Source organism: Seriola dumerili, unplaced genomic scaffold, assembly GCF_002260705.1.
Source record: "Seriola dumerili isolate Sdu_G_001 unplaced genomic scaffold, Sdu_1.0 BDQW01000091.1, whole genome shotgun sequence".
In the NCBI taxonomy this organism is placed as follows: Eukaryota; Metazoa; Chordata; class Actinopteri; order Carangiformes; family Carangidae; genus Seriola; species Seriola dumerili.
The window spans coordinates 3408729-3420215 of record NW_019174346.1 but is presented as its reverse complement, the minus strand read 5'-3'; the positions used below and the strand labels follow the sequence as shown (position 1 = coordinate 3420215).

Sequence of the window (11487 nt, the reverse complement as noted above, 5' to 3'; positions counted from 1 at the left end):
CCCAGATTCTGCTATCTCTGTGGGACGTCTGGAGAGGGGGGGGGGTTACACAGACAGTGAGGGAGGCAGGTCTAACAGTGCACTGGGCAGCAGTTGGTGGGGAGGGCCTTCCTGTTGGATTCCAATCGAGTGCTATGTCTTCCATAAATAGATATTCTAGTAGTTTCCAGAAGTATGTTGGGGGTGTAGGCTGGGGGAGGGGGCTTGAGTCAGAAGGGAGGACTCTGTTGACAGGGGTGGTGTCAGCGTGTATAAAAGCTCTGAGCTGAGGGGCACACAGCACGTTGGGAAAGCATTTTCAGAGAGGCCAAAGGACTCTACACCTGCAGCCAGCAGCTCTCCGTCACAACAACACTCCTCCGCCACCTCCACACAGCAGCAATGGCCGAGAGACGTATTCCTTTCACCCTGCTCCGCACCCCGAGCTGGGACCCATTCCGTGACTGGCACCAGAGCAGCCGCATCTTCGACCAGGCCTTCGGCATGCCGGCCCTGCCAGAGGACTTTTCCACATTCCCCAGCACCCACTGGCCAGGGTACATGCGGCCCTCTATCCTGGCCCCGGACATGAGCGCCATGATGCCTCACACGCCCGTGATGCCTCACACGCCCGTGATGCCTCACACGCCCATGATGTACCCCAGCCCCGTGATGGCCCAGCAGGCTCGTGCCCTGTCCCGCCAGATGAGCAGTGGCATGTCAGAGATCAAGCAGACCCAGGACAGCTGGAAGGTGTCCCTGGACGTCAACCACTTCTCCCCTGAGGAGCTGGTGGTGAAAACCAAGGACGGAGTGGTGGAAATCACTGGTGAGCCTTCATTCCTCTCTCACTGATCCCTGTTTGTTGCACTGTCACCTCCTGCATGCTGATGGAAGGGACACAGTATTCTTATAAACTTACAGATTAAAAACCTGTAGTGTTGAAAGCAATTTCCACTCAGTCTAGCAGCAGTGTAATAACACATGTATGTTCAGGACTGATGCATTGGCACATACATTACAGAATGTCTCGCTTCATGCACTGCACTGAGGTGTGGAGAAACTGCTACAGTTCAGAACAACATAAAAAGGAAGGAAAACTTTTTGTTACGTCAAGTACAAGGCAGATGCATTGCTGCAGAGTTACATAATATCTTGAGACAATATACTGAGCTCCAGTACACTGGAGGGTGGGGGCTTTTGGAAGCACGCCTGCTAGATGCAAAACAACACACAATCCATTGTGTGGGTGTTGACTTTTACAGCAGCTCCGCTTTTGTTGCCCGTCCAGACTGGTGAAGGACCAAAGCAAACCTGAGCTCTGCTCTCTGAAGCCTTGAGCTCCCTTTTTCTCTGTCAGTCTCTCTGTCTGCCACTCCACAAAGAATCACACTCCTGGAGTTGGGGGATTTAGCCGTGACTCACCCCAGTGTGTCTGCTACTTTAAAAGGACTGCTGGATCATGTCCAAGCACAGGGTCCACAGCCTGGCTATGGCCAGTATCTCACTGGGGAGAGATTGGACAGGCAGGGACAACAAAGACAAACAAAACATGGGATCCAGTCCAAGTGGAATTTGCCACCTCATATTTCTCATATGTCACCAGTGAACCAGGATGGTATGTTTAAAGATGATATCACAGAGTTGTGTTACACATCAGAGTGCAACCTCTTTATACAACAGCCCTTCTCTCAGTCGTTGTCATGCACACTCAGAGCTAATGACCCTTCATGTTGAAGAAGTGCCTGCTTGGCCCCGGCTGGACACACGCGCTCGCACTGGCAGCGTCGCCTTGTTGAAAAGAGGACAGCTCCCAGAGGAAAGCATCCTCTATCAGCCTGTTGTCATAGCAAACATATGACTGTAGAGCCAGAATCACAGCCAGCCATCTGAGTGCCTGAGAGACGGGTGGGACATGATTAAGACTGGTGAAGCTCCTCTGTGGCTGGTATGGCCACATGGGGGGGGGGCTGTGCTGGATAAAAATACCACCACAAAGGGCTCCACAAAGCTGCACCCCCCCCCCTCCTCCCCTGTCTCCTATCTTTATGCCAAGCTAAGCCAGAACTAGCTCCATAGTCATTATTATGCAATCGCTTTTTTTTTTTTTTTACATGAAATGAGCCTCAATTCCTGATTTTAGTTACTGAACATCATCTAAATGTTGAGCATCTTCAAAAGACTGAATCTGCTTTAGTTTGACAGTTAAAAGCTGCGATCAAACTTTATTTTAAGCGAGTCATGACAGTATAATGACAGTTATAAGGTGCGATGGTTCACACACCTCCCTCGTTTCAGTGTGAGTGGTGTAAAATTATGGATGAGATAATCGACATTCGGGTGGAGTGGCTGAAACAGGTACTCAGATCTGTTCCACACCGTGCAATCATTCCCTCTGCAGCTGCTGCGTTCCTCAAGCAACCCCCCCCATCGCTTTTCTTTCCCTTAAATGTGCTTTTTTACAAACACACACAAGATGTCTTCCTGCAGAATTCGTGAATCATAATACAACACTGTATCTGTAACTCCCTAGAAGTGAGAGCGTGTCGCTCAGATTATCGACATATTTAGGTAAAATAATGTTCGTCTGTGTCCTTAGGCAAACACGAGGAGAGGAAGGATGAGCACGGTTTTGTGTCCAGGAGCTTCACCAGGAAATACACGTAAGTGGCTTCATTAATTATCAATGGACAGGCTCCAGTTTAACCCAAAATAGTTTGTAAAAGGAAACACTATGGAATATGTCAACAAGTCACTTCTGAACAGATTTATTATTTAAATGGGTTCGTTGTGGCTGTTTGATGGTGGCTTTTCTCAGGCCGGGTGCAGATTCCTCTGATTCTCTTATGTGTGATTCTCCGGGCGGGTCCGGCCTGTAGAGGGCTGTGCTGCTGCTGATTGTGAGTTTCATGCTCTGAAAAACAGCAGCAGCAACAGCCTCCACCTCCTCGTTGTTCATCCCTCCTCTGCCTGAGTCCTCAGCTTCATAGGGCTCTGCTGCCATCCAGGGGCCACAGCACACACTGAGCGGGACGCACTGAACTGGTCTTGGATCTGATTTGACCCCGTCAGGGGTGTTTGAAGCACTGATTTTTCAGTCAGTCTTTGTTTAAATCGTGTCAGTGATGCTTTTTCATCAAGATGGGGAGCTCTTTGTGAAGTGGTTTCCTACACTTATAACCTAATTGTGTTGTATCGCTCCCTCCAGCCTCCCCTCCTCAACTAACGTTGAGAAGGTGACCTCCTCCCTGTCTCCTGAGGGGGTGCTCACCATCGAGGCGCCTTTGATCAGACCGGCCATCGAGTCCTCAGAGACCACGATACCTGTCAACGTGGACAGCACAGGTGGCGTGGTGAAGAAGTAGGAAGTAAAGCGGCACAGTGTCTCCCCCTCCCCCACACACACACACACATATTCAAATAATCACTTTATTTCTGCAGAGAGCTTGTGAGGTGTTGAGGTGAAGAAGCAGCTTATCTCTCTCACTAAGGCAGACTTGTTCACACACCAGAGACAGAAGAACAAGGGATTGCCCTCGCTCCTCTGCCTCTCCTCTGTCTCTGATAATGAGCCAACCCCAGCTGAGCGCACTGTGTAAACACATCTGCACCAGTGCCATATGCCTTCTCTTTCTGCTGTAATTACACTCTTCATCTGAATGTAGGAAATCTCAGCTTAGCCCCATTCAGTTTTCTTTCTTTCTCCCCCTCACTTACACAAACACACACACCTTGCTCCTTTCTGCTGAGCAAATCCCCTTCATGCCGCCTCTCCACAGACACACTACAGACAACAGCCAAGTGGACTGTAATAACAATGATCTTATAAATGAAGGAAGGTTCCCAGGAGAACGAACACACCACCGCTGTTTGTGCAGAGCAGCGCCTGTTAGCGATCGCACTCCGGTCTCCCTGGACTGGAAATAGACTGATTTCATCTGCATCTACAGAGAATAAAGAACAAACAACACAATGAGTCTCTTCTTTTTCTAACATACAAATCCTGCTGTTTATTTGCACGCAGGTGAAATGACATCAGTGATCTTCTTCTTCAAGGGAGTGGCATCCTGCAGCAGCTGTGTTTGTTATGAGTCTGGAAACAGGAAGATAATAACTAAACGGAAATGCTAAGCTTCTTAATGATACAGTATCTTTTGCTGAATTATACATCAGAGGGGTCATCCATGCAAAAGAGAGCAAGTGAAACATGAGTGAGTGAGTGAGTGAGTGAGTGAGTGAGTGAGTGAGTGAGTGAGTGAGTGAGTGAGTGAGTGCAGCCCTTGCCCTACACGATGCTTCAGTGCTGTTGCAGCATTGCCCCTGTCAGACTGTCTGACCCCTACACAGGGCCAGAATGGACAAGGTTTCATTAATATTACAACATCAGTGTCTGAAGCACTATTTGCAATTATCCTGCAATTACAGCGCCCCCGAAAAGGCCAATCAGTATCAAATTAACTCTGAAAAGGATTTTATTCATAATATCACATTATTATTATCTAACACACACACTGTAATATTATATATAATTCAGTTTTAAAAATAACTCCCAATTAAGTGACCTTGAGCAGACAGGACTCCGTGTAGGAAGGATACAAGTTCGTCCTGATACTGACTCCAGATCAGTGGATAACTTTATACACTTTATGAAGTGGAGAATAATTGATAAGGCAGTTGCTGTATAAGACAGGTGTCATACATACAGGGAAATGTGGCCGTTTCTTCTGTGCATCTGCACTGAAATTTGTTATAACTCCCAAAATTGCATAATTCCATCATACAGCATGTCTCTGGTGAATTATTCATGCACACATAGATGCATAATTGATGGAGTCTTGCTCTCTACTCTTGACTGAGCAAGGTCGTTCAGAACAATCGCACCATGGATGCTAGTGGGGAGTGAGAATATTACAGAGTAAGCTGGAGCCAAACACTGTGAGTGCATGATACTGGGAGAACGTCCAGCAGTTATTTCTACGCTGTAGAGATGGCAACTTCTGTCCATATCATTTGGTCCAGACTGTAATATAATCAATGATAACTATTGGATGGATTAGCATGAAGCCTACTGACCTTGCTGTTCCCCTGACCTTCCCACCAGCACCACCATGAGGTTGGCGTTTGTGGTTTTGAGTGAAACATCTCAACAACCATCAGATGGAAAATGAAATTAGGTCCACACACTTATCCCCCTCTCAGGAAGAGTTGTAATAACCGTGTTGTAAAATTTCAGTGCCCAATATTCAGTTTTTTGACCAAATCCCTGCAAAACTAACGGCATTCCCATCAGCCTCAGCTGCACTCTGTGTTTGCTAACATATGCTAATTAGCATCAGCATATGTTGGCTTGCTAACACACTGAACGGAGATAAACATGACTTAAACATGACAAACATTATACCTGCTAGCTAAATATTAGCATGCCACCACTGATGTTAGCATTTAGCGTCACTGTGCCTGAGTACGGCCTCTCAGAGCTGCTAGCATGGCCGTAATCATGTTGATTAGACATAATTTAGTCTCTAGCATGTATCACAAGTCACCAGAGCCCAGGGTGGTGATTTAGAATTAAACTCTTAAAGCCAAACGATTTTGATTTTATAATGAAATGAGAGAGTGGAGAGCGAGCCTGACAGGCTGTAGCCCCAGTTTGTTTGTTTTTCGCCTCAACAGTTCAACAAATTTCTCTTCTACTTTCTGTCAACAAATTAATTATTCTACTAATTGTTTCACCAGATGATACTTTAAATTCACATTTATCATCAACTTAAAACCTTCATTTAAAAAAAAGCCCAATAAACACCACAGAAAATATAAGCATGTAAAATAAGATGCACAAATTCAGGATTGTTCACAACAGAGAGGATTACGGCACATTTTGTATTATGATACATCTGCTGCACAGACAGAAAGTCAAGATACATCTACAATATAGAGTATATTCGACTTTAATACATAGACCTACACTGTGTCTGATTCTAAGTGGGTAAATCACTTAAAATCTATATTTGTGGCTTCAGGAAAATAGTATGACTGCTGCAGTTATGAATGTACAGAATGCACAGTAGTTTCTCACAGAGACGGGTGGTTTGTCTGGTTTTTATCACTGCCATGATGCCTTTACAAGAGTTACATAAATCTTATATCTCCTTTCATTGCATATTCATGTGACTTTATCAGACAGATGAGTAACACATTTGGATTTGTATGCCCATGTGACCCAAGGGAAATCTAAAGTAATGTCCCTGAACATCGTTATTTCATTTTATCAAGCTAGAGACGCTCGAGACCGGAAAAGAAATGTGTCTTTCATGGTGGATTTTTATAACATGCTGCACATTTTTATGTTTTTCTACCTATGCATGTCTTAGTCGACACCCATAGGTAGAAAAACATAGACTCGGAGGAACCAGGGGGCAGCTTGAAAATTACATCAACAAACCATATGAGCTGAGGACTCAGTCAATACACTGTTCAGCTGCACATTAAGCCAGTTCTTCCACTAAATTTGTTCATCTCCCTCCAGTTAATCATCAGTCACTGCAGGATGAAATGAAAGACGTAGCAACACAACTGGTGACGTACTGAGTGGCTGCTTGTTTTCATCACTTCTTTTTCTCCCCCCCCTGTCAACTTCTAGTCATTCATGGTGCGTGCCAGCCCACTAATGCACATACTAACTCTACTCTTGACTCCAAAGCTGCAGGGGAGATCTATTTATAGAGTGCTCTGCTATGCACCGAGCCTCCAGCATGTTGTATAGTTACACAGGGTAGATAGCGGACGTGGACTGGTGCTTTTTTCCCCCCTATGGTTCCAGACCTGTAGGGACTAACACACAGTTTATCAGCTATCATTAGCTCGATCTGAGCCATTTCTACAACATAAAATACACACAAATGAAAAATAAAGTGTCCTTGCTTTTACATCACATTCCTTATACTGTATGTTCATTTACAGTGTATGTATGCAGTGCCGTATGTATTCAGTGTTTGTATCTGCCACAGAGTGGAAGCTCTGCCGTTCACAGCAGCCAGGCAGACACCGCCTTAAGACGAGGCAGCAGTCTCTAAACCTCTTAGCATTTCAGCTTTTCCTCTTCCATGAGTCACCATTTCCTTCCACTATAATGCAGGTCTAAATTATTCATGCCGATCTCCATCAATCCAGGAGCTATCCAGGCCGTAAACCAGGGAGCTGTCGCACGTGAAGCACTATTAGTGACCAGGCTGCTGATTGGACTCCTCTCAGATCTCCACATCCTCTCTGCACTCACTGACAAGGGACCAGCTTTATACGCAGATTATTCAAGAGGAAACTCGACAAATGTGAAAAGAAATTCACTTCGATATAGCGGACATGCTCTCTCTGTATCCCACGTCAGAAAATGTTATGAGGACACCATAAATAAGCCCATGATATATAACAAAAATATTGCTGTTCATTTTGTACAATCAATCATTACTACAGTGTTTTTTTAATCAACATTTTTTGACTGTCATTGCAGGGAAAGCAGAGGTGTTACTGATAACGTTAACAATGTGTCACGTGTCAGTAAGTTGTGACAGTGAGTCAGCGTGTACAATACCAGGACCCTGGAGCGCCTGCAGCCACCATGAATATATTATTTACACCAGCGCTTTTTCCTGCGATCGCATCTCAAAATGTCTCCTGTGACTAAGGCCTGTAGCTAACATCTCATTTTAGAACAAAAATATTCACTTACACTTTAAAAGAAGATGATGATACTGTAATGTTATTGCAGTTTCCATGCCTTCACATGGTATCCTCAGTGGTTTCATCTCACTCACATGGCCCTAAAATAACAAACGTGGAGGAAATTATTTTCTTTTTACGACTGAAAAAAAACGAGACAACTAAACATTTTACATTTAAGAATGAATATGAACATTCAGAATATGAATTCAATAAAAAATCTTGTGATTGATTTTTCTCTCCTGACTATCAAGAGTGAAATTTGATGGGCTGTTGCAAAATTTGACAGATATTGGGAATATTTACCGAATAATAGACATTAGAGTTGTGTTTTGCACCAAGACCCACACTGTTGCAAAGTATCAGTCCAGTTGCTGGCTCTGTTTAGACCACAACTAGAGTTTGGTTTCGTTCATCCCTCCACTGTGCAGTACTCTCTGACCTGACCTGAGACGACTGCAGGCCAGTGAAAGTATGACTACCTTCAGATGTAAACTAAACAGCTGTAAACCTTGCTCTGTGGTGTCACCCTACAGTACATCTTAAACACTAACCGTCCCTTTAATGACATTTAATCTTCCAAACCTGATGACCATCTCTAGAGCAAGTGTCTAAGAGCGACCGCAGGCTCCTTCAGTGTCAACATGTAATTTTAATAAATGATGAACCAGATCCACAGAAGCCCTCACATCCCCACTGAGCGTGTCGACTGGGGACCTCTGAGCGGCGCGCTGACGAGAGCAGGTGGTGGACTTTCTTTCTCCTTAGCAACAGACCACGATTGGCCGGTGACGGCGCCTTAGAGCAGGAGTTGTCCAATCAGATGTGAGGGTGTCGAATGTTTTTCTAACAATTAGTTCTCCCCCTGTGACTGAAGTCATTCCTGGTTTCATGAAATGTTTTCATTGTGCTCAAAGAGTTTTCTCTTTTTCATGTGACTTACCTGGATGCAAATTTAAATATATGAGTTTTGGCTCAGTTTGATGATGGTGATGCAGCCGTCCTTGTCCTGTCATTGTTTATGAATGATGCAGAGGTTTAATGACAGCCATTTGTTCCAGCTTGACATTACCAATGGCATCATAATCAAGGTCTTGAATGTATTCAGGTAATGAGGAAACAAACCCATTAGTTCTCAGAGGTGATCTGCATTTTGACTAAATCTATCCTTGTTGCATGTTCTTTTCAAATCTCTCAACAACTACTGAATGCTGTGCAGACATTCATGGTCCCCAGAGGATGGATGTTAATGGCTTTGGTGATCATCATTCATGACATTTGGTTCAGGCATGTATTAACCTTTATGATTCCTTAAATTTTGTATCTTATAGATAGGACAGGATTAAACCAGAGGTTTCACTCTATATCATCTCAGTCTACATAATTTGATTTATCACAGATTTATTGGAAATTTGCACCACTGAAGTTTAATATCAACTATGATGGGTCTTCAATCCTCCATCTTGTGGTCCCAGTCTTGAAAAGTGTCACAATCTTGGTTTAAAGACTCGTTTTAGTTTATATTGAGGCCATTCGTTGTAAAGTTGTATATTATAGAACTGCTTTCATTTTCTGTGTCAAGTGATAAACATTGATAAACAACATAATTATTATCATTCTCAATAGTTCAGACAATTATCTTTTAATAAGTGAATTATCTTTAAAATAGATTTAAAGTCTATAAAATGTCATTGACTGGCCAACAGACTCTGTGCAGTTTAAAGAGTAACTGGAACCAGGTGATTCTTAAATGTGTGTTTGTGGGTTAATGAACTGTGAATCCTTCCTTACACACTACTGTAACTGTAACAGTCCCACATGTCTAAGTTGTCTCTTTTAGAACAGCTGTATCTAAATGGCGCAGTTGGAACCAGGTGGGTCCCCAACAACTGTGGAGAGTGACTCTACTATATTATATTTTTACTCAAGTATTTTATGTTAGTACAGTTTTGAGGTACTTGTACTTTCCCTTGAGTTGAACAGCAGCAGTTAGCGGTCAGGTCGGGGTGGTGCACAGCAATGCTCAGACTGAAACGAGGAGAGAAAGCTGCATGTAATAAGAAGGAAAGATGAGAACACTGAAACTTGTCTGACAACAGAACAACAGGATATTGAGAGAGAAGTTGAAATTAAAATATAGCTGTGGTGGAGCAGGGACCTTAGAACTGAACTGTTGATAAAGTAGTTTAAACGATCAGTAATAAGTCATGTATTTTACAACAGAGGCCAAAGTCACAAAAAAAAAAAAAAAAAATCTTGTTGCACAAAATCATCATTTGACTTAAAACTTAAAATCTTTTATGCACAAGATTTAAAAAGACCTTTGGGAGCCACTCTGTGTCATCAACAGTCTGTTTCTGTGTCCCATACTTTAAGTACGCTGTGCTGGTAATACTTATGTACTTTTACTTATAACAGAGTATGTTTACATTGTGGTATTGCTACCTTTAAATAAATCCTTCTCCCACCTCTGACCACCGAGCGTCCTCACTGAAACAGCTCATCTGGCACCTCTGTGCTGACTGAGAGGTGGGTGTGCGGTTTGTGTCAGCCGTGGCTTGTGCAGTGTTAGGTGAAGAAGGTTCTCGATAACACTTGTTGCACTAAAAACATTTCCTTCATGGCACGGAGAGACTTCATTTTCACTTTATTGGGTTGTGTTTACTGTACACCAAATGTAGCCGGGTTACTTTTATCTTCTGTATTTTATTTAACTGTCATGATCTTTCTTGTGACTAATAAACACCTCAACCTCCCAATGTCGACTATCACAAGACAATATCTTTTTCTTCACTTTCTGTCACCCTTGCCAAGAATTGCATGTCACCATAGCGATGTCCGTAACAGATCAATTTATTGTTAACAATCACTGTTTTGGTATAGCGTACTTCAGCAAATGGAGTAAAGAAAACACAGATTAAAATAAGCTAGCTAACAATCGCAATAAAAAGAAATAAATAGAAAATAATCCGATTAAGGTCTAGTAATTCCATGTTCATATGAATACATAACATCTACAGTATAAGTTAATAAATTGAAGCTACTGTATAAATACATCACCAGCATGCACAATATTGTATTATGGAGAATATTGGAGCAGTTATCATCTTACACTGAAGAAACAGTATAATAGGCAAGTGCATTTCTTGACCAAGAAGAAACTGAAGACAAAGTAAATCCACAAACCTCAAATCTGCTTTTAGAGCTTCCACTTGACATTGCATGTGCTCTATCCACAAATTGTACTTAGTTGACTAATCAAGTCTGTGGCTCCGGGTGCCGTTTCTCAGATCCCACTGCTCGTTATGAAGATAGCATAACTTGGACAATAAGGGTGGACTGACTTATTGTTTCATCATTTTCATTGGTTAAAATTTCCATTCATTTTAATTTTGCTATCTGGATTTTTGTGAATCAAATTGTTCCCTATAAGCGTAAGGACCCAATAGAAGTTGTTATGGACAACAACAATACTGACAATAAGAATTAGGTGTCCAAAAACAGTTAATTTATTCAATAAAGCACATCAGCACATGAGAGGGACAAGCTGCACTAACTTTACTTTATGAATCTGTATTTTTAGTTACAGTATGACTGTGTGACTGAGCTGGACACATACCTGACACAAAGCAAACAAAAACATTTTTTTATGTCATCTTCAATAACAGAGACAACCTGCTTCTCACTCAAGAGATCGTAGTGTGGTGCAACTTAAGATGTCGGGTACGTTTGAAGTTACGCGATGAAGTTCGACACCCCTAAAAGCCCGTCTTCACCTCCCGTCTGTAACCC

At 42.9% G+C, this 11487-nt stretch overlaps 1 protein-coding gene across 1 annotated transcript; it reads left to right on the top strand.

Moving 5' to 3' along the window:
* Window positions 1-279: 279 nt before the first annotated feature.
* Window positions 280-3952, top strand: hspb1 (heat shock protein family B (small) member 1). Its single transcript, XM_022745938.1, has 3 exons — window positions 280-808; window positions 2579-2642; window positions 3188-3952. The coding sequence occupies exons 1-3, from the start codon at window positions 382-384 to the stop codon at window positions 3342-3344; spliced, it is 648 nt and encodes a 215-aa protein (XP_022601659.1). The 5' UTR covers window positions 280-381; the 3' UTR covers window positions 3345-3952.
* The last annotated feature ends 7535 nt before the right edge of the window (window positions 3953-11487 follow it).

Coding starts and splice junctions, on each gene's coding strand:
- hspb1 (XM_022745938.1), top strand. CDS start 382: ATGGCCGAGAGACGTATTCCTTTCACCCTGCTCCGCACCCCGAGCTGG. Junction 809..2,578: donor CGGAGTGGTGGAAATCACTG/GTGAGCCTTCAT, acceptor CTGTGTCCTTAG/GCAAACACGAGGAGAGGAAG. Junction 2,643..3,187: donor AGCTTCACCAGGAAATACAC/GTAAGTGGCTTC, acceptor CGCTCCCTCCAG/CCTCCCCTCCTCAACTAACG.